Genomic DNA, 23019 nt, shown 5'->3' with positions numbered 1-23019 from the left:
TTATTAAATTAATTTGTGGCAAGTTTGAAAAGTTATTCAATACTCCTAATTCAAAGAATATTATTTTTCAGAAAATATTATTAAAAATAAATATTATTTAAGTCCATTTCTTAAATAATAATATTTGTTAACACTACCCTTAATAAAAGATTTCCCTTTAAGAAACCTTCTCGCCGTAAACGGTACCATAACCGCTCGCGGTGACTGATAACACAGCTGAAAAACGGTTAGTGCCAGCTCAGCAATCAGGCCACCGAGAAACCCATTAAAACAAATCTCACACACTCCAAGCGTACACAAAACACCAGTAACCGTCTAGCTAAGTTCTAACATTTTAAATACGACACCGTTTAAGGGTTTAGCAGTCAAAGCGAAACTTAGAACCGGTAAAACCGCGAGTACGCACTTTTCCTCCACCCCACAAGTACGCATCTCTTGAGTAGAGCCATCACACTCGCCATATGTGTGGAAGTAACCCTACTATAGTAATAAAATGATTGGAGTGGATCCGTGGCTTCGCTGTGTCGCTGTCGTAGATATTTAAGCCGTCACAGCTCCCAACTGTCGCGTCTTGAGATCGACAGATCCATTGATCTCTGTCAATCGCACTCCATTGTCTCATTGTTTTTTTTTTGTTGTTGTTTATCGATACATTATTCTTTGATTCTTTTTTGTTATTTCTGAAGGATTTTTTTTTTCATTTATTGGTTATTGACGTTGAGTGAATTTGATTGAGTTTGATTTCTTGCGGAATTTGAGTGGATTTGGTTGAATTTTGATTCTTTCTTGGAAGAGTCAGATTCAAATTTGTGTGCATTTCGGTTTAATTTGGTTTGTTTTGCTTCAATTTGCTTTTGATTTTATGAAAAACATTTTGATTGATTATTGGAGTCAGTGTCAGATTTCTGTATCTGAGAGAGAGAGTTGGGATAATTTAGAAGCTTTTGGAATGTGAATTTGGTATAGATCTCACTGAGATCACGAAATCGCGTGTTCAGAGTCGCATACCTGATTTCGGTAGTGAGAGATGGAGATCGGAGGAGTAGGGGTTAGTATTTCAGTTGCTTCTTTTCTATTCTAATTCATTGCCGCATTTGGTTCTGATTTTCCGTTCTCGTTTAAATTTTATATTTGCATTAGTAGTCTTTAAAAAAAATTATTATTAGAATGGCATACTGGTTTAGCACTTATTAATTTATATTTATCTGTGAGCCCGTCTCTGTCATATGAATCGCACAGAAAATCTGTTCCTTGTAGCTTAGGGTGTATTTTTGGTGATAAAGTGCATGGAGGGGGATTGGGAGCTTATCAGATCCGATTTCTTTGTTTGGATGAAAAATACTGATGGTGGAAATGGTTTTGAGAAATCATGGGAAAAAGCACTTTGTTCTCTGGATTTGCCAGAATTCAACATCTTTGTATGATATGTACAATGTGGATCTGAATTTAGAATAGCTCTTTAGATAGGTGTTTCATTCCAATCTCCTCATAAGGGAATTCGAGGGAAGGATTTTTGTATTTCAGATCCTAACTTTAATTCCCTATGGGGTATGCTTTTCTTAAGTTCTCATTGCACCAGCCGCCATGATAGTTACACTGCAGAAACTGCTATATTCATTCTCCACCTCCTACCATCATTATCAACATCTGCACCTCTATGAATTCAATGAAACTCTAATATTCTCAAAATTCAAACTTTAAAATTCTGTTGATTTCAAATAACATGCCTTCTGATTTTTGGGATAACTATATGATTACAAATCCCTTATCCATACATATCCCAGCGCAATTGTTCCTATTCTACTTTTAGTGCATATTTTGCTTCTTTGGTTATTTGCTTTTCAGAACATATTTTTCATTTTATTTTATTTTAGTTCAATCTTTTGTTAAATTGATATTTCTATTTTGCTTCTTTGGTTATTTGCTTTTCAGAACATATTTTTCATTTTATTTTATTTTAGTTCAATCTTTTGTTAGATTGATATTTCCGTGTCCCAGATTACATTTTAACTGCACCAATTCATTCTCTTCCCTTGAGTATTTTAATAAAAAAATGAAAGTTGTGTTGTGCATTATTCAGCCAAAGCCTTCAAAACACACGGGAGATCAGGTTTGTCAAATCTGTAATGACAATGTTGGCACAACTGTAGACGGTGAACCCTTCATTGCTTGCAGCGTTTGTGCATTTCCTGTTTGCCGGCCCTGTTACGAGTATGAGAGAAAAGATGGCAATCAGTCTTGTCCTCAGTGCAAGACTAAATACAAGAGGCATAAAGGTTTGTTCATTGTAACTTTATTGTATCCTGCAGCCATGTAGACACAAATGGGCATAAAGGAAATGATACAATTTGTTCTTGTTTACTTTTAGGGAGTCCTCCGATTCATGGGGAGGATGTGGAAGATGGTGATATGGATGATGTAGCTAAAGATTTTAAGTATTCTTCACGGGATCAAGATGAGAAGCAAAAGATAGCAGAGCGCTCGCTGAGTTGGCATATGAGCCATGGACAAGGAGAGGATGTTGTGCCTCCAAACTATGATAAAGAGGTTTCTCTTAACCATATTCCTTTGCTCACCAACGGACCCTCGGTACTTTGATGCATTCTTTGTCTATTTCCTCCCTTTCATTATTCATGTAATGATGTAATCTTCGATGAGAAATTAACACGTTATTGCTTTTTTTTTTTCAGGTTTCAGGGGAGTTGTCAGCTGCATCTCCTGAGCGTCTATCAATGACGTCTCCTGAAGCTGGGCTTGGGGTAAAGCGTGTATGTCCTCTACCTTATGCAGCAGGTGTCAAACCATCAAGCCTCTCTCGATCTTTCATTCTCTTATTAAAAATGTGCTCTATTTTCTATTTGTGAATTCTGATTCAAATTTGATTTAACTATTGAGGAAATATTTTTATTTTCTGTTTTTTTCAGCTAATATTAGAGTGGGAGATCCAGGGAGAGAGTTTGGATCAGCAGGGTTTGGAAAAGTAGCTTGGAAAGAGCGAGTTGATGGTTGGAAGATGAAGCAGGAAAAGAATGGAGCTCCAATGAGTGTTAGTCATGCACCTTCTGAAGGCAGGGGTGGTCTTGCACCTTCAGAAGGCAGGGGTGGTGTGGATATTGATGCCAGCACTGATGTGGTTATGGATGACACTTTATTGTAAGTTTGTAACTTGACAAAATACAATTGCTTTCTGCTCCTTTTATGTATATTATGACTTTCCAAAACCACTAACAGTGGTGTGATGTCAAAGTTATATCTGAATTTATCTACTTGGATAGTGTAAGATGATCTTAGACTGGGAGGTAGGAATAAACTGAATAAAATGGAAACACGAATCCAGATGACAATACCTAATTAGGAAGCATGAAGTCTATAGGATACCAAATGCAGTATTGAGAAAATAATTCATCCCTAAATTCCTTAATTTCTGATCACAAAACTTCCACTGGAAGGATTCGGTGATTTTTTTGGTAGATAGAAATAGTGAATGAGACAGTGTCCAATTTGCTTAGCTACTTGGGTACGAATGCATGAATGAGTTTTTATGTATAAATGGTTCCATCTGCATGTGAAGGTCATCCTTAATTTATTTCGGCTAATGCTATTGTCATTATTTTTTATAAATGCAGAAATGATGAAGCCCGCCAGCCTCTATCAAGGAAGGTTTCTATTCCCTCCTCCAGGATCAATCCTTATAGGATGGTCATAGTTCTGCGACTTATTATTCTTTGCATTTTTTTACATTACCGTATAACAAATCCAGTTCCCAATGCTTTCGCTTTGTGGTTAATATCTGTGATTTGTGAGATATGGTTTGCAATATCATGGATATTGGATCAGTTCCCAAAATGGCTTCCTGTGAACCGTGAGACATATCTTGACAGGCTGGCTCTGAGGTAAATTAGTTAACTTCTTTCATTGTTATTTTTATTAAGATACCTGCATAATTATTATTTTTTTTTCCAAAAAATTTGAACTTCAATGGTTTGCAGGTATGACCGAGAAGGAGAGCCATCTCAGTTGGCTGCTGTTGACATTTTTGTCAGTACTGTTGATCCTCTGAAGGAACCCCCACTTGTTACAGCCAATACTGTCCTTTCTATTCTTGCAGTTGACTACCCAGTCGACAAAGTTTCTTGCTATGTCTCAGATGATGGATCTGCTATGCTGACATTTGAAGCTCTGTCTGAAACTTCAGAGTTTGCAAGGAAATGGGTTCCTTTCAGCAAGAAATATAACATCGAGCCACGAGCTCCGGAATGGTACTTTGCACAGAAGATTGACTATTTAAAGGATAAAGTACAACCATCGTTTGTGAAAGACCGCAGAGCTATGAAGGTATGGGATATTGGTTTCATTGAAGCATTTTCTCTTCAAAGTTTGATTTATGCATTGTGTTGTACTGTTGCTACCTCCAATGCAGAGAGAATATGAGGAGTTCAAAATTCGTGTCAATGCACTTGTTGCAAAGGCACAGAAGGTTCCCGATGAAGGATGGATAATGCAAGATGGTACACCTTGGCCTGGAAATAACACCAGAGATCATCCAGGAATGATCCAGGTTTGTTTCATTTTCACCTGGCTCAGTATGTTTGTCTGTGAAAATACCTTTTCAACAATTATTTGAAGCAATCTTACCTTGCTTGACAAATATCCCTATGTCCAGTTCCTTGTTACAAGCTGTGTAATGTCAGTGTCAGAATATTTTGTACGTTTGTCAAATAATATCTTTTTAATGGGTCCTATTTAATACCTTATTTGTAGTGCTCTTCTGGTTCATGCAGAGTTTATCTCTAGCTTTTATTCAGTCATGAGCTTATTGACATGCTTATTGTGATATAAGTGTGGCATAAACTCTATGCAGCATCCAATAACTGCTATTCTGTGTTCATCTTTGGTTGTTTCTTTATAATTTGCAGGTTTTCTTGGGCCATAGTGGAGGACTTGACACTGAAGGTAATGAGCTTCCACGGTTAGTCTACGTCTCTCGTGAGAAGCGGCCTGGATTTCAGCATCACAAGAAGGCTGGTGCCATGAATGCACTTGTAAGTGTTTGATTGTAAAGCCTTGGAGCTGTCTGTGTTTAAATCTATATCAGTTCTAATGGTCAGTGTTTTCTTCTACAGGTTCGTGTATCAGCAGTCCTCACCAATGGGCCCTATTTGCTGAATCTTGACTGTGACCATTATATAAACAACAGCAAGGCTTTGCGGGAGGCTATGTGTTTTCTAATGGATCCAAACCTAGGAAAATCAGTCTGTTATGTTCAATTTCCACAGAGATTTGATGGGATTGATAAAAGTGATCGATATGCCAACCGTAACACTGTTTTCTTTGACGTAAGCTTGGTTTTCTATTATCGTCAAACTAGTTATTTCAGTTTTGCATTTCATCATAATAGTGATTTTACTCTTTATCTGTTTATTTATGTGTGCCGAGTAGTTTTGCTAGATATCTAAATGTCCTAGATCCTCAGAGTTATTGCTTTACTCCTCAATACTCTTCAATTTATCATTTTCTTTTAAACTTCATGTGGGCTGTAGATAAATCTGAGAGGCTTGGATGGCATCCAAGGCCCTGTATATGTGGGTACAGGATGTGTTTTCAACAGAACAGCCTTGTATGGTTATGAGCCTCCTGTCAAGCCTAAGCATAAGAAACCAGGTCTGTTCTCTTCATGCTTTGGTGGATCACAAAAGAAGAGTTCCGGATCAAGTAAGAAGGATTCCAGTAAGAAGAAATCAGGCAAGCAGTTGGATCCCACAGTGCCAATATTCAATCTAGAAGATATAGAAGAAGGGCTGGAGGGTATGGCTTTTCATTCTTATTTTTCTTTGTTTCACCTAATCTAGTACTTGATCATAACTTGCTATTTTTAATGCAAGTTGAAATTTCCTGTTGATGATGTTAACGACCAATAAATTGGAAAGAAGAAATTATTCCAGTTGTTTTTTAAATCATTAGACACTTTTGTCCTTAGAGGGTTTCCCTAGAATGGTTCTAACCTCTATTCCACCCATGGAAGTTGCAACAGTTTTGTGATCAGAGTCCAGACAATTCTATGAACAATTAAAATTGCATATGAAACTACCTTGGTTGGGTCTTCCAATCTCCATATGTGCATTTAATGTTGCATTACGTTCCATGAATCTTAAATATTTACGGAATTATGAGTGTGTGTGTGTGTGTGTGTATTAGTTTGCTAAAAATATATTATAGCTGCCTTAGCTAATGTCCTGTCTGTATCACAAAATATGCGCATCCTACTTTTTTAGGCTGCTGTTTCTCTGCCAGTCACCAATATTTAGAACACTTGTGACTTTTCAAGGGAAGTCAGTCTTGGAGTTATATTGATATTTGGTCCTGTTTTTCCTTATTAGATCTGAAACTAATTTGCTTGTGCATTTTTGACAATCAGGTGCTGGATTTGATGATGAGAAATCACTGCTCATGTCACAAATGAGCCTAGAGAAAAGGTTTGGTCAATCTGCTGTATTTGTTGCTTCAACACTAATGGAAAATGGTGGTGTTCCACAGTCTGCTGCTCCTGAAATCCTCCTCAAAGAAGCTATTCATGTTATTAGCTGTGGATATGAGGACAAAACAGACTGGGGAAATGAAGTATGTTTCTTTTTTCCTTTTCCATTTTCACTTTCTTAGTTTCTTCTCTTTTTTTCCCCTCTTCCTTCATTATGCTTTTGACATTTCTGAAGTTTCTGGATCTATGAACCGGGCTATTAGCATGTGACTAGTAGAAACAAGCTAGCATTTGTGTACTTTCCTAAATTATTTAAAGTGCTTTACATGAGGATGAAATGTTTTATTTCCTTTCCTATTCTTGTTATTTTCACTTTCTTGCCTTCATTTGGTTGTAATGACCCACACCTAACCGTGTAGATATTGTCCACTCTGGGCTCAAAGGAGCCCTCACGGCTTTAAAACGTGTCTACAGGATTAAGAAGAGTTCATACTTAGATAGCGTCATAAACTTTCTCCCCTATCTGATGTAGGATGTTACAAACCCCCCCATGCAAACACAATATCCTCGTTGTGTCCTATGGGATTGCGGGGTCAAACAGACAAGCACCCCTTACAGGACCAAACAAATCCTCACATCGGGGTTGGGGATCGGCTTTGATACCATTTATAATGACCCGTATCCAACCGTGTAGATATTGTTCGCTCTTGGTCCAAAGGGGCCTTCACGGCTTTAAAACGCATTTTAAAGGGCCTCCTAAGGTCCAAAGCGGACAATATTTACATAGTTGGAAGCAGGTCGTTACACTCGTTCTCTCAATTACGGGACTTTTAGTTCCTAACAAGGCAGCGTTTTGTATTCATGCAGATAGGGTGGATCTATGGTTCTGTTACAGAGGATATTCTTACTGGATTCAAGATGCATGCCCGAGGATGGCGGTCAATTTATTGCATGCCACAGCGTCCAGCCTTCAAAGGTTCTGCCCCCATTAACCTTTCTGATCGTCTGAATCAAGTGCTTCGATGGGCTTTGGGCTCAGTTGAAATTCTTCTCAGTCGGCATTGCCCCATATGGTATGGTTATGGTGGAAGGCTGAAATGGCTTGAGAGATTTGCTTATGTTAACACCACCATCTACCCTGTCACAGCCATTCCACTTCTTGCATATTGCACGTTGCCAGCTGTCTGTCTACTCACCGGAAAGTTCATTATTCCACAGGTAACTAGATTTACATCTGCTGCTTACAGAACCTTCAATTTCTACCATTTAAGATGGTTTTTGAATAATGCTTTAAAGCATGTTGAGAACTCAAAATGGGCATAAGGAGGCCTCAACCCATACTTTACAATTTTTCTGGAACAAGTTATTTATCAAAAATTTATTTCTCAGAAATCTTTGCTTGTCATCAAAGTTTTGTGGTGGGCAATGAGTATTGTCGTCTTCTACCAAAGTGTTAACATTTGAAATGAATACAAATTTATTTCAAGTGTATTTATTCCATGGGTTGTCTTTTTCCTTTTTAAGATATTCATTAGTAATCATAAAAATAAGGGAGACAAATATGGTGCTCATGATAGCATGTCAGCCTTGCTTATTGTTGTCTATGTGATGAGTTGAAAAGTGCCACTGATTTGTGTTCTCTGGGATTTTTCTTCTGATTACAGATTAGTAACTTCGCCAGCATCTGGTTTATATCCCTCTTTCTTTCCATCTTTGCCACGGGTATATTGGAAATGAGATGGAGTGGCGTGGGGATTGATGAATGGTGGAGAAATGAACAGTTTTGGGTCATTGGAGGTGTTTCTGCTCACCTTTTTGCTGTTTGCCAAGGCCTGCTCAAAGTCCTTGCTGGCATTGATACCAATTTCACTGTCACTTCCAAGGCATCTGACGAAGAGGGGGACTTTGCTGAGCTGTATATGTTCAAATGGACAACTCTCCTCATCCCACCAACCACTCTTCTCATAATCAATTTGGTTGGAGTGGTTGCTGGAATCTCCTATGCCATTAACAGTGGCTACCAGTCTTGGGGTCCTCTCTTTGGCAAGCTATTTTTTGCTTTCTGGGTGATTATTCATCTCTATCCCTTCCTTAAAGGTCTAATGGGACGCCAGAACCGGACTCCTACAATCGTTGTTGTGTGGTCAATTCTCCTTGCTTCTATCTTTTCCTTGTTATGGGTCAGGATTGATCCTTTTACAACCCGTGTGACTGGCCCAGATGTTGAACAGTGTGGAATCAACTGCTAGAGGAATCTAACTTCGGGATTAAGTACAAGAATCTGCATGGCCGGAAAACATGGGAAATTTTCATTTTGTTGTCTCTTATTTGCAAAATCTAGAAGGTACCTGCGTTTAGTTTGGTCACACAAGAAGTTGGTGACTTAATTGTTTTGTGAATTATAATATGCAATGCAATTTCCGTGAAGTTTTTAAATTGTTTAATTTGTTCAAGTATTTAATAAAAAGGGATTGGCTGGAGGAGATCTGTTTTCTTTTTCTTTTTGGGGTTGTACTAATAAGAAAGTGATTATTGGACTTAATCAAAAACTACTTTTTGCCCCTTTTCAAATGGGTAGTGGTTTCATGGTTTTTTCATTAGCCACCCAGTTTAGAGTAATGTATTGGGATTTTAAAGTTGTTTGATGAGTGCTTGCTAACCATCTTAAAAAGGAAATCCTTTTCCATATTGATACTTGGACAATGTTGGGTACCTAAGGGGAAGGATTGTTTTAAGATTATTTTCATATTGCCATACAAAATTTCTGAAAAACACAAAAAAATGGAGAAAGGAGAAAAAAAATTGTTAGAATTTTGAGCAGAATCTTCTGCCAAATTCAAAAATTCCAGTCTGGTGCCATGTGCCTTAAGTACATATATTTTAACATATATACATGTATGTATGGAAAATCTATAACACATCTACTGCAATGTTCATTAAACTGAATCTGATGGAGCGCATGAAAGAAATGGAAGTTAAATTTGCAGAGTGGTAAAAATAATCTGAGCTTCCAATTTTATTTTAATGAGGTTTGGGACACCAAAGGGACCAGCACAGCTGCAAGGTCTTGAATCAGATTTAACGAGGCCGTCGATACCAATTGTGGTTAAGTTCAGGGGCAAATCTGTGGAGGACAAAGGTAATGTGCTATTTAATTACTTCTGAAAAGAGTTTTCTTTTGCCACATGCAGTTGGGTGGACACTCCTCTTTTTGTTTGCATATGTTTGGATGTGCTTTTAAACCCATAGCGTGATACACTGGTAGCACCAAAATGGTTGGGCATTGATTCTCTTTTATAAGATGCTCGTGTTTATTCTTAGGGAAACGTTTGGTCACTGTGGGTTACTAACTGTGTGTATTGTGGTAAATGATCCAGAGGTAGTGCGTCTTATTTGATGATGAATTGGGGATCTTTGGCTGACAAACGATGCAGTTGCCTAAATTACAGGAGTAGTCGATATCCTATCACCAGTAGAGTTCCTGACAAGGTCCTTTGTGCCTGCATGGTCTATGTTCTTTGGAGAGCCAACCTTTGGATAATATTGTCATCATCAAATCTCAAACAGGTTCAATTTTACTTTTGGGATGGTTTATTTTGTGAGTTCTTCTCAGTTTTGAGCTTGAATTAGTTGTCTTGCAGGCACCACTGCTCAATGTAATGGAGGAAAATGAAGGTAAGGATGCCAAAAGAAGTGATCTCAAGTTCTTTAAATAGAGATTCAAAGAGGGGAACTTGAATTCACTTGTTCAGGCATCAACTTTCAAAAGCTAAATCAAGGAGATACATTGGGTGTGGTGGTTTTTTGAAGCATATCTTGTAGCCTGGGTTGTTGCTTTAGGCAATGCCATAATCTCAAAGGGCTGATCCTAGACACATCTCAGAGGTGGAGAAGTCACTATGGAGCCAATCTAAGCAGTTTGGATACAAGGGTTTATTTTGTAGTTTAGTTTCTTTTCTTTTTTTTTAGTTCAGATCTAAAATTAAAGGTCATTATCTTAGAGGCATCCTGTTAATTGTTTAGGCTGATTTGACACTAGAGAGTTGCTTTAGAGTCTCAGAAATCAGGGAACTTTTTAAGGCTTTGATCAGCCACTTTTAATCCTTGATCTTAATTTGTTTGGTTCTAGTATCAAATAAATCCTGATAAAAAATTAATTGAGTCACCATAAAGTTGGACACTTAGAACTTAGTTTATGATGGAAGAAAGTCTGATTATGCTCTACAAAAGAATCCTCATCCTAACTGTGTACTACAGGGTCGGCTAGACAAATCCTTTTTCACCATTCCAATATGAGAAAGTAGCTGTCAAATCTGAAGAAAAAAATTAAATATATACTGTCAAATATGGCTTGAAGCAATATCCACAATTAAGATTGGGGAATTAGAAGTGAAAAACTAGAATACACAGTGACACAATCCTGTCTTGCCTGTAGCCAAACCTTTTATAACATTTGTCTTATCGCTTTTTATTTCAGTAGCCAGCCTGTGTATAGATGTTCATAATGTTTATAAACCTCTTGTCGTAAGACTTAGCTTTCTATAGAGGACCAACCTTTATTGCAACTATAGCAGAAAAAAGGGGGAAAAAGTTGTAGTAACGGTCACAAGCCCGTTATGCTCTTCATATGGGTGGGAGTGGAGTGGCAGTGAAGGAAAGAAAAACATACAATGACAGAAAAAGAACTTGCTTTTCCAGTGAAATGGTTATAATATTTCTTGTAGCTGTGCTGTCCTGCTTTGGACGCCACAAAAACTGAAGTTATCACTTAGGATGCCCAGGAGACATGTTCTAAATTGAGGTGATTCATCAATGCAACTTTAGTGAAAAAGTTTGATAGGAGTTGGGTAGCTTCCATTTAGCAACATACATTTTAATAGTACAATAGTATACATAAATAAAATTTGAAGACTTGGTCTAGAAAGTTGAAGTATCCGTAAAATAGATGTTGTGGCCATGTGATAAGATAGGTCTCATGATTTGAAAGAAGTGGATGGTTTGGACATGTATACATGCTGGAAGTGGAGGTTGCTAGGGATTTCATGTTTTGTTTTTATGAAGAGATTATACTTTTACCTCATCCATGAAACTAAACATTTAAAGGGCTATAGCAGAAAATCGGTTCATTTGAAATTTGAAGGAAAGACATGTAAGTTGACAGACAAGATAGTACACTACTCTTTGCTGATCAAGTGCTGCACCAATAGTTATACTCCTTCCCCACTTACTATTAGATGACAAATGAGGGTGAAAAATACAGTAGAAGCACTCTGATCGTAGTTTCCCCTTTTGCTCATGATCAAACAGTAGATGCTTTGAATGAACCTCCGCTACTGTTCTGCTTTGCAGCATCATATTAGACATCCTAAACTGACCGAACTGGCTTGTATGCTCATTTTACAATCCATTGTCACTTCTTTGCTTCTTCTGCTGCTGGCTTTGATTCTTCTGCTGGTGGTGGTGGTGGTGGTGGTGGTGGTGCTGGAATACCACCATCAATGCAGCTCCTACATTTCCTTTCTACCCATCCTTCTATGTCATTCTCCCCATTGCCACCAAAATGCCGTCCTCCGCACAGCCTAGCTATGATCCCTGCAATAACCCCAACAATCGTGATCACTGCTAACACCACCACCAGCGTCTCAAGTGATCTGTGTGTAGAGTGACTAGGCTCCCCCACTGCAGGCGGCGCCTGTACTAGTGGTGGAAGCTGTTCATCCATCCTTACTGCCACATTCCTCTTAAACACAACCATGATTATGAATATAAACTAATGTTTGCCTGGTGTTGTCTCTGTTTTAAAACTAGTGTACTGCTGAAACAAAAACCAGAGAGCTGATCTGAGCAAAACACAAGGACTAGATAGGGGAAAAAAATGTGCAGCCTATGCTGAAGCAAAGCTAATGAGACTATTGACTGAGAAAATCAAGAAATGTGGAAAAAAAATGGAATATATAGACTATAGAGGCTGAGAAGATGAGATTGGTGTGGAGAAGATTGAGGGTGGATGGAAAGAAATGAGCTGAACAAAGAGTACAGAGGTATGGAATGCAGACAATGGGAAGAAAGGAGTGGGTCTTTAGAGTGAGTGGATTAGCTTTGAACAAAAGTCCTGATGTTATAATGTTAAACAATGAGAAGATTTTAGACTAAAGAGTAAGTTTGGTACCGGAAAAGCAGTAACAATGATGTTTGGAGTTAAAAAGAAAATGTTGGGGGAGAGAGAGAGAGAGAGAGGGAGAGAGTAGTAGCATTGTTGTAAAGGTGAAGAATAGTGGAATAGGATTCCAAATTTGAAAACATTGCCACTATTGCTTTTGGTACTTTGGATCTTCTCTCTGTGATTATTTCTCTTCCATCTTTTCTTTACTTTATCTGCTTTCAATTTTCTGTTTAAGCTCAGATGTTTTCTTTTGATGAGATGCAAAAACATGGCTTAGCACCCCAAAGAAACCACCGTATTTCTCTATATATGTTTTTGGAGAAAAGTTAAAAAAATTTCTGCTAACAGTCAGTGGAGTGCATTAAATTTCTCTGTTACCCAAGCGAAAGGCTCTTGATTTCTCTTCCCAATTTGTCCTTACTGATATCACATGTTTATGTTCAATATGGGACCCTCATCCCAAAAACCAAGTGATTTTTTTTTTTCCCTTTTCTTTTTGAAACTTTCCCAGTTTGTCCCGTGTGAATTGCCATTATCGTGTCCTCTGACCTCTCTTTGATATATGGGAGCTCTCTCTGTCTCTGTAACCAGTTGGCCACTTTGGCAGCTAGTGAGAAATTTTAATGGGTGTGAATCACCTGAATGAGGGTAAACTGACTGAAAGGATCCTCTATGGTGACCCTCCAAAGAGCAAATTCTGACCAGTCTGCCTCCACGCCATGTGTGCAATACAGGTAGTGAGGCAGATGATTGATACCTCATCCTTAAATTATGGATAGGATAAAAATATGAAAAAATATCATGCAATTACACGGGGTGTATAATATCATGGCTCACATATAACAAGTCAAGTTCAGGTGCATCATTTTTCATCAGTCTTCGGCTTCAGAATCAACGGGATATTAGCTGTTTTGTTAAAGTTCGCTGTTCTTGGGCTCAAGTTCTGGACTCAAATTTGGGTTTGTGACCATTGCGTGGCGGGCTTCTACTGCAGCCAAAGCCTGGGCTTTTATCCAAACCCAAACCGAATCAAAGCCGCTGGATTGTTTTCCCTGAAATGCTTTTGAACGGGTCACCCCATCCTTACCCCAACCCATTTGTAGAAATCTATTCTCATTCCCTTATTAAAACATTTAAGTTATGTTTGCTTCTCAAAAAATTGGAGAGAAAAGGGGGAAAAGTAGAAAGAAAAAATGTAAGAAAATAAGAAGTTCAGGAAAATAAAAAATAATTTTATGTCGTAAAATCCAATTAACAAAACCCAAATGAAGGAAAAAAAAAGGAGTCTCATTAAAAACCTTGTTAGTGAAATCAAATTGACAAACGTTGAAGAAAAAAAGAATGCAGTATATTCATATTAGTATGATCACAAAGAGATTTACATGCTTAATATATTCATATAGAATACTTGGAGATAATACATGTTTAGTATATCTAAAAAATTGAATCAATTTTTATTAGAGTTATCTTTTTTTTATAGAGAGTTATAAAGAAATATATATCATTATGGATTACAGATGATCATCTACAAGTTTCCACGATTCAATAAATTCTCATATTTTATAACATTTTTAACTAATTTTAACATTTACTTTCCTCAATTATATAAAAATTAAATGATATTAAAATATATTAATTTTTAACTAATTTTAATTATATTTTATTTTATTTCGTATTTTTCACAATAAAACCAAATATAAGAAAACCATTTTTTTTTCCTTATTTTAATATTTTCTAGAAAGTAAACATAGTCTTAATACCATCTAAACTTTTTAAAATTTAAATATAAAAATAGTTTTTTTTGTCAAATTATTCTTTATAAATATATTATATACTCATGTATAATAAAAAAAAGTTAATATATTTTTAATTACTTCTTAGAATACTGCACAAAATATAGTTCAATGCTTCTCAAATTTGTTCAAGTTTTGTTCCAGCCAAGTCTCTGAGATGCCTTATTGCTTTCTAATTGCGCTGGTACTGGGCTCAATGACTCGACCTCAAATTCAATACATCCAAGCCCAATTTCTACTGTGCTTTCCTTTGGGGCCACTGACCATTTCATGAACAGCCCACTCTTATACACTCCGGACCGGCTGTATCCATTTTGGGCTTTTACTTGCAAGAATCAATTTCATGAACTGCAACTAAGATCCCAAGTTCAATTTGAAAGGCTTCTCAGGGATTATAACAAGGGGCCCGGCCCAATTATTGGACGGGCCAGCTATCTTCACTTGGGCTTATTGGGACCGAGTAATGTGCTCTAACCGTGTCCATATGAAAAAGTCATTCGACTCACTCCTATCCCCAACCCAGACTGTATCAATTGGGTTCAATGATAGTTTCTCCCCGGAACCAAACGCCCACCTAAGCCCTATCGCGAATCGAGAATTGCGGGCGCCCTGTTTGGGAACTCAACAATTAAACAACAGAAAACCCATTTTTTAATTTTAAAATTAATATGTGATGTTTTAGAATGTTGTTGATAAAATTAATTGAAAATATAAAAGGTATTTTTAATATAAATGGAAGAAAATCAGTTAATTTTTTTATATTTAAGATCATTTTTAACAACAATTGTAAAAAATTATTTATGGAAAATTGTTTTTTTTTCTAAACAAGGCCTATCTTCTCATCTCAAATGTATAATCCTTCCTTGAACATTCATTCTAAGATAACAATTAAAATTATTTTATTATAAGATAACAATTGAAATTATATATAGTGAGATATTAAAAATAAATACGGCGCATTACATTGGACCTGGGCATTCTGGGCCAGTACTTCATCCAAGGCTACTTATATTCCCGGCACGAACCATTTCATCCCATTCTAGCTCGTAACTATAATCACCCCGCAACCAAACACTCCTCAAAACCTCTCACAAACCCTAGCCCTCTCCCATCCACCTATATATATATTGTACATCATCCACAACCATCAAAGACCTAGGGTTTCTATCTCTCTTCGGCTTCACACTCCTCTCTTTCTCAACTCATATCTCTCGATTCCTGCAATCATGGCCGAGAGAGGTGGTGGTGGTGAACGTGGTGGTTTTGGACGTGGTTTCGGCCGTGGTGGCCGCGGAGATCGTGGGAGAGGTGGAAGGCGCCGCTCTGCCGGACGCCGAGAGGAGGAGGAGAAGTGGGTTCCCGTTACCAAACTCGGTCGCCTGGTGAAGGACGGTAAGATCCGAACTGTTGAGGAGATCTACCTCCATTCTCTTCCAATCAAAGAGCACCAAATCATCGACACTCTTGTCGGCCCAAGCCTCAAGGACGAGGTCATGAAGATCATGCCGGTTCAGAAGCAGACCCGGGCTGGTCAGAGGACCCGGTTCAAGGCATTTGTTGTCGTCGGCGATGGAAACGGCCACGTGGGTCTCGGAGTCAAGTGCAGCAAAGAGGTGGCCACTGCGATTCGTGGTGCGATCATTTTGGCCAAGCTGTCGGTGATCCCTGTAAGGAGAGGGTACTGGGGGAACAAGATTGGAAAGCCTCATACTGTGCCGTGCAAGGTTACCGGGAAGTGTGGTTCGGTTACGGTGCGGATGGTGCCGGCTCCTCGTGGTGCTGGTATTGTGGCCGCTAGGGTTCCAAAAAAGGTTTTGCAGTTTGCTGGAATCGAGGACGTGTTCACTTCTTCCAGGGGTTCAACCAAAACCCTCGGAAATTTCGTCAAGGTTTGATCTATTTCTTTGTCTGCCTTGTTGCTTTGGATTTGATTCGAAAATGTTTCTACGTTTATCTTCAGATTTAAGTTTTTTTGAGTGAATTAATCTCATGGAAATTTTGTCAATATTAGATTTATTTCTCTCTATGGGTTCTATATTTAAATTCACTCTGAAAGAGGTTTTTGTGGTTCTGAATGGATTTATATGTTTAATATCTGTTTTAAGTATAGATGTAAGATCTTGTAGATTGTCAGGTATTAATTTCAAAAGGGTCTCGATTGTTATTGTTTAGTGTCTTAATGTATGTGCATGCAAATTAAGTCAATGTGTTTAGTATTTGTGGGTATCATTCCTGTCAATGGTTTTGAAATTTGGATAACTTGGTGTCTATACTTTCTGTTTGTTTTTTGGTTTTGCAAAAATGATTGTAATAAGAATCTAAGGTTAATTAATTCATGCAATTTTTTTTATTTAAATTTGATTTAGAAAGTTTTTGAGTTGTTTTTTTAAATTAATTTCATTGATCTGGATATCAATGCCTTTTTGATCCAGATTTACACTATACAGTAATAATAGCATGCAACCTTTCTCAACTCCACTCCTCCTCCCCCTTTATAGTCAGCTTCAGGGTCCTGGACAAGTTATCTGTGTTCTTTAGTCTTTGTTACTTGTTTGGAAATGAGGTGTGTGTCATCATGGTCTTTTGGCAATTGTTTTTGGTTAGCATGAAACTTCAGAATATTTGTACTTGTGTGATTATGTGGACAATGCATAAAATTCCTTGTAATTTTGCTGTGTTCTTCAAAGTTTGTGATTATGTGGATTATGCATAAAAATTTTTGTATTTTCAATTTGTATGTTTTTCCAAAAACATTATATATGTTCTTCGAAGTTTGTTGTTTCATTGGTGGATTATAGCTGTTGGACACTATGGTGAGAAATTCTTACATATATATGCTCATGCAGAATGTTGTTCAAAAGGTCCATGTATATCTAAGTTCATGCTGCAAATGTAATTATAAATGATTTTATACAAGTTCTGGCTTGTATTGAACTTTTTGATTTTGAAGTGAAGGTGGTCCATGAAGCCATACTACTAAAGTTGATGTATGCTTAGCTTGTCTGAGCTATTGTTTGCTTGGCTAATTGGAGTTGATTTTGTGGAAAAACAGTTTGATTGTTAACCTGCCAAAACGAATTTTGTATCATTTCATTTTGTATTGGCATTGTCATTGTTATTGTCCATCAATTAGTTTGATCTAGTTGGTTTGAGCTACTTTACTTTTGGATTTCAGATTTACTATCCATGTTGCATTGCTGAACTTTTTAAAAAAAACTTGCGGATATTACTTTACTATACTTCTGTAAGTTTTATGCGAGAGAGATTCAGCTGGGTGTATCTACATTATGATTCATATGTTTCTCTGCAGGCTACCTTCGATTGTCTGCAGAAGACTTATGCGTACCTCACACCTGACTTCTGGAGGGAGACTCGGTACACAAAATCTCCATTCCAAGAGCACACAGATCTTTTGGCAAAGCCCACCAAGGCGATTTATCAGGATGATGTTGAAAGGGTTGAGGCTTGAGGATCTGTTAAGAGGATTTAAAATGTTTTGGTAGGACCTTATGATATAGGGGTAATTGGTCTTGAATGTCATCCATTTTTGTTTTCCGTACTGCGTTGCTTGTTTCTGGATATGTTTAGACTGCATTTTTTAAGTTTTAAAGCTGAACCAGTTTTATGATGTTATTTGTTTTATAAAAGCCTTTCCTATATGAATATATGGGAGGATGTTGGGTCATTGTGTTCCTAGGTACCACGGAAATCCAAATTGCAGGCATGTATTTCTCATGCAGCTGCCATATGATGTTATTTACTTGGCAAGCCTTACCTGAGTTTCTTGGTTTTACCACAATATCGTGCTGGTGTGAGAATTAATCTAGGTAAAAAAGAAATAAAGAAGGTTAGATCCTGTTGGGCTTATTCATAGACCATTGTCTATGTAAATCAATGGTGAAGGCCCTTTGTGTTTTGGACTTATTCTTGAATCCTTTAAATGGGAATGGATTTAAAGCATCTCTAAATAAGGGGTTCCTGGAGGTATGGCCTTGTTGAATGTAGACATGTTGATACTGGTTAACTTGTAGGAGCCATGTTTGTTAATTAGCATCATCCGTTTTAATAAATGGCTTGGAGTGAAGGTTAGAGGCGATTTTCAATGTAACCCAGCCATGTTAGCAATTTTTGTTTAGAAATAAAAAGAAAAGGAATGCTGTTAATATTGTGCCTCTTATTCTACAAGTATTATGAAGGGACATTGTTTCTTTAATCACCTCTGTAAGCGTCTGCATTTTTATGTTTACTAAAAACTAATGTTTTGAAGTTGCGTTTATTTAAGAATTATTTTCTAAATTTAGAAACAAGTTTTTATATCTATAATTATGAATAATTCAAAAAATATGTTTATGAAGAAATTTCAAATTTGAAGTGTTTTTATGCATTTTTATTTATTAAGTATTATGATAAAAAATTGAAAATTTAAATAATATTTTGAAAATTTTTTAATTCTATTTATAGAAACATTTTTTATATTTGAATCCTCAAAATATTGAAAAATAAAAATTGTGAAATCCTTTTTACGTGAAAAACTGCTTTTGTATTAGAGTGCTGCTAAAAAGGTTTTTTATAAATTTAAGTATGAAAGTTAAATTTTTTGAATTATTATTTATAAATATATTATATTGAACATGTTTTTCATATTTTGAATAAGATGAAAATACTTCGAAAATATTTTTTTTTAAAAGTGTTAATTATTATTTTTAAAATAAAAAGCCTATTTTCTCGGTTCATTCTCGTATTTTAATTTCTATATTTACGGAAATGATAAATAGTATTCTACCCAGACACGTGGCCATTGGCCATTGGATGCAAGTTTCTCATGCCGAACATATCGATTTTTATTGTTGACTCAATTTTTTTCCCTGCATTCAGAAAAAAACCGAATCGGAGGAGACTCCCGACGACTCTCCTCTGAGCTTTCGATTCCGCGGTTTTTCTCTTTCTTTGTACGCGGAAGTCGAGAGTCTCAGACACCAAATCCCCATTTCTAATTCCCAACTTCGCCGCCTCTTTCCATTCTTTAACACCAAAGAAAAAAAAAAAAAGGGATCAATCGTAGTCTCCAATTTTGAAATTTCATTTCTGGGAATCCAATTCTTGAAATGGGCACGCCTGAATTCCCAGATCTAGGAAAGCACTGCACCGTCGACGATTGCAAGCAAATCGATTTCTTACCCTTTACCTGCGATCGCTGCCACCAGGTTCTATTTTTTCTTCTATATATATTTCAATTTTTTCTTTTTCAATTTTCGAGTTTTTGAGCCTAATTGATCTGTTTGGTTGCTAAGAAAACCAAACGAAAATAGAAAAAGGTGAATTTTGAGTGCCATGTCGTGCACGGTTGGAGAGTTTTACCGGATAGAATTATTGATGTTGAAACTGATGTGACTTGATTTTAGGATTTTGTTCGATGTGACTTGTTTTTAGGGTTCTATTCATACATCTCTTTGATCATACTGATAATCCGACAGCATAGTTGTAACTTGTAAATAACCTTTGTACAACTGAATTTGGGAAAAACTTTAAAGAAATGAGGACATATCATGTCAGATTTTTTTTTTCCCCTTACTATTGTAGTTCTTTTGGAATGACATATCTGGTTAGATTGGTAGAATGGAAGCAGTTGCAATTTTCTTTAGACATTTTTTTCTGTGGTTGTTATTTTTTTGAGGGTTGTTGTTTTCATTGTATGTGGCGGTGATTGGTAGACAAAACCCCTGGTTGGAATCCTTGATAGTCGACAGTCTTCTCTTCTTCAACAGTGAATTCCACCTTTGATTCTGGTAAATAATGTGATGCCCTGCACTTATTTAGCTTCTTTTTGGTGAGATATGAATAAAGTGAGGCATGATCATCCAATGTTGAAAATCCTTGGTTTTCTAGAAACCATGATCCAAGTTGAGATGTCTTAACACATGCAGGAGACTGTAGACCAACTCCCTAGCTCTAGTTAAATTCACAACTTTTTTTTTAAATTGGAGGCATTTTCAAATGGCTTTTCTTTTCCTTTTGGTCTAAAGTTAGGGTTTTTGGACGGAATAACCATCTTTCAATCAGCTAATTCATGGCCAGGTTATCAAACTTGATGTCTGAGATTGACATTTTCAATTGTTATAAGATTGTGGCACCCTGTTCTTGAAGTTATTTTATGTGATTGTTGTGAGTGATCACAATAACCAAGCTACTAATGGATGCATCAAGCTAAACCTGGATGTGTGGCATCATTTGAAATGTAAGAAGCCAAATATCCACAAAGTACACACACTGCTTTTGCTTTTCGATTATCTTTCATGCCAATTACAAGAGTGTTTTTTGCACATCTTCTTGCATGCCTTATATACAGAAAAAAAGAAAGAAAAAAAAAGGCAAAAAATTGGTCCTAAAAGCGATCATATGTTGTAGAAATATATTTTTGATAATTATGATTTGAATGGGGCCTTTTATCTTCTGAAGCCTAATACTTCGGAAAAGAACAGAAGATTGACTTCTATCTTGCCAAAACTTCGATCTTCTGTTGATGTGTGACTTCAAATATTTCCTAGTTTCAATGGTTCATATTCCTACTTTTTACTCCTTTTTGAACTAGTCTTTTGCCTTGTTTTCTCTTCCCCTCCGGCCAACTTTCTGATTATGTTTGTACAAATTTCTCATAGATATTCTGTTTGGAGCATCGAAGCTACATTAAACATCACTGCCCAAACGCTGATAGAAAAGACGTCACTGTTGTCATCTGCCCACTCTGTGCTAAAGGAGTTCGACTTATTCCAGATGAAGATCCAAACATCACGTGGGAGACACATGTTAACACTGAGTGTGATCCATCAAACTATGAGAAAGCCACAAAAAAGAAAAAATGCCCTGTCTCTGGCTGCAGGGAGATTCTAACATTCTCTAATACACTTAAGTGCCGAGACTGCACAATAGACCATTGCTTGAAGCACCGGTTTGGACCTGATCACAAATGCCCTGGACCCAAGAAGCCCGAGGCTGCATTCCCATTTATAGGTCTTTTAAATAGGAGTAAAAAGGAAGACTCAAAACCCAGCCGTGCTCCAACATCTTCATCTAAATGGGCTACAAGCTTTCTCAATGTAGCTTCAAATGTTCGAGCCTCTGCTGAGGCAGGAATGACAAAGTTGACTAGCGAATTCAGCCAAGCATGGCAGACGACAAGGGATGGAGTGGGACAGAGCAGCGGCAGCAGCAGTGGGAGCAGAGTCAGGCAAGTGGAGGAGTGCCCCCAGTGTCATGCAAAGTTTTCCTCAGTTACATCTCTGGTTGAGCATGTGGAGAAGGTCCATGAAAAAAGTTCCAACCGAGCTGCTGTAAGGAAGGTGACAATTGATGTATGCCCAAAATGTAGTAGAGGATTTCGTGATCCAGTGTCCCTTGTTGAACATGTGGAGAGGGACCATGGTGGTACTTCAAAAGCTTAGCAAAAGGTATGCCTGTCAAAGCATCAAAATTTACTCGTGGCCAAGTCATTGTAGTCTCTTTGATTGTTGTTTCCATTGTTTCGAGGATGTTTCCATTGTTTCCAGGACGTGAAAATGCAAATAACTTGTGATATCATTCAAAAGCTTAGCATTTTGAACTATAATGTAAGCTCCAATACCCAATGTTTCTACAGAGGTGCATGAATTTTTGAATCAATTGGTCATTGTTTTTGGGTTTTTGTTTTCTCCGTCAAAATCCTCTTTTTGACCATGGACAGGATGCAGAAAGGGAAAAGAAATTCCAGATTACTAAATTTGGACTTGGTATAATTCTAAGGTACCAAGTTTCTTTTACTTTCCCTAATGTTGTACATGTCTACGCCAAAGGGTTAATTCACTTTAATGCAACTCTAACACAACTGATCAAAGATACACAACTGATAAAAAATATTTAGATTATATTTGGTTCCTAAAAAGTACTAAGCAAAAAAATAATAATTTTCTCATATTTGATTATAATATAAAAAATTTAAATATAATTAAAATTATTTATAAACTTATATATTTCAAATTATTTAAGAAAAAGTTAAAATATTTGAAATTAACTTAAAGTAATATATAAAAATGATTTATTGATTTTAAATCTATTTATTTATTTATTTTCACATTTTCTTTCTGTTTTCTTTTCTTTCGATTTTCCATCAAATCTTTTTGGAGCCAAACATAGCATTATCATCTGGTTGAAACTTTTAAAAGGCAGTTATAAAAGTGCTTCCTAGTAACAACTTAAGGAAATTAGGTGTCACTTTTAAAAATTATCATGATTCTTGGAGAGATTCTTGAAAAGCGCTTTTAAAAATGTTCTTACTTTTAAACAGGCTCTTAATCTCAAAATGAGGATAAACCTCACGTTTTTGGATCAAATTACCAGCAAAGGGGAATGTGTTGTTCATGGGTTGTGAATTATTTTTGGAAATACTGAAAGTGGCTTCATTCAATCATATGAATATAAGATGCTGTGTTTCCACTTACACGGCATCACTTCTTGCAGGAAGAAAAGTCACTCATTTGGAGATTTTCTTTCACCATGATGGTATTCGTTGAAAATGATTCAAAGATATAAAATATTTTCACTATTAGTTTCTCAGT

At 36.8% G+C, this 23019-nt stretch overlaps 4 protein-coding genes across 4 annotated transcripts; 3 read left to right on the top strand and 1 right to left on the bottom strand.

The window, feature by feature from the left end:
* Window positions 1-454: 454 nt before the first annotated feature.
* Window positions 455-8958, top strand: LOC117920324 (cellulose synthase A catalytic subunit 3 [UDP-forming]-like). The gene is made up of 14 exons (XM_034837776.1): window positions 455-1048; window positions 2081-2276; window positions 2369-2589; window positions 2691-2793; window positions 2925-3153; window positions 3627-3893; window positions 3990-4335; window positions 4421-4558; window positions 4917-5042; window positions 5124-5336; window positions 5541-5805; window positions 6416-6618; window positions 7343-7693; window positions 8140-8958. Exons 1-14 carry the CDS (start codon window positions 1028-1030, stop codon window positions 8722-8724), a joined length of 3264 nt encoding a protein of 1087 aa, XP_034693667.1. The 5' UTR covers window positions 455-1027; the 3' UTR covers window positions 8725-8958.
* Window positions 8959-11343: 2385 nt separating this feature from the next.
* LOC117920325 lies at window positions 11344-12726 on the bottom strand. Its single transcript, XM_034837777.1, has one exon. It carries the CDS (start codon window positions 12228-12230, stop codon window positions 11886-11888), a length of 345 nt encoding a protein of 114 aa, XP_034693668.1. The 5' UTR covers window positions 12231-12726; the 3' UTR covers window positions 11344-11885.
* A 2849-nt stretch (window positions 12727-15575) lies between these two features.
* LOC117920470 (40S ribosomal protein S2-3-like) lies at window positions 15576-18140 on the top strand. Its single transcript, XM_034838023.1, has 2 exons — window positions 15576-16320; window positions 17742-18140. The coding sequence occupies exons 1-2, from the start codon at window positions 15658-15660 to the stop codon at window positions 17898-17900; spliced, it is 822 nt and encodes a 273-aa protein (XP_034693914.1). The 5' UTR covers window positions 15576-15657; the 3' UTR covers window positions 17901-18140.
* Window positions 18141-19174: 1034 nt separating this feature from the next.
* Window positions 19175-22107, top strand: LOC117921302 (zinc finger AN1 and C2H2 domain-containing stress-associated protein 16-like). The gene is made up of 2 exons (XM_034839159.1): window positions 19175-19635; window positions 21088-22107. Exons 1-2 carry the CDS (start codon window positions 19537-19539, stop codon window positions 21868-21870), a joined length of 882 nt encoding a protein of 293 aa, XP_034695050.1. The 5' UTR covers window positions 19175-19536; the 3' UTR covers window positions 21871-22107.
* The last annotated feature ends 912 nt before the right edge of the window (window positions 22108-23019 follow it).

Source organism: Vitis riparia, chromosome 8 (assembly GCF_004353265.1).
Source record: "Vitis riparia cultivar Riparia Gloire de Montpellier isolate 1030 chromosome 8, EGFV_Vit.rip_1.0, whole genome shotgun sequence".
Taxonomy (NCBI): domain Eukaryota; kingdom Viridiplantae; phylum Streptophyta; class Magnoliopsida; order Vitales; family Vitaceae; genus Vitis; species Vitis riparia.
Note: the sequence above shows the minus strand (reverse complement) of the source record. Positions and strands in the feature narration are given on the sequence as shown.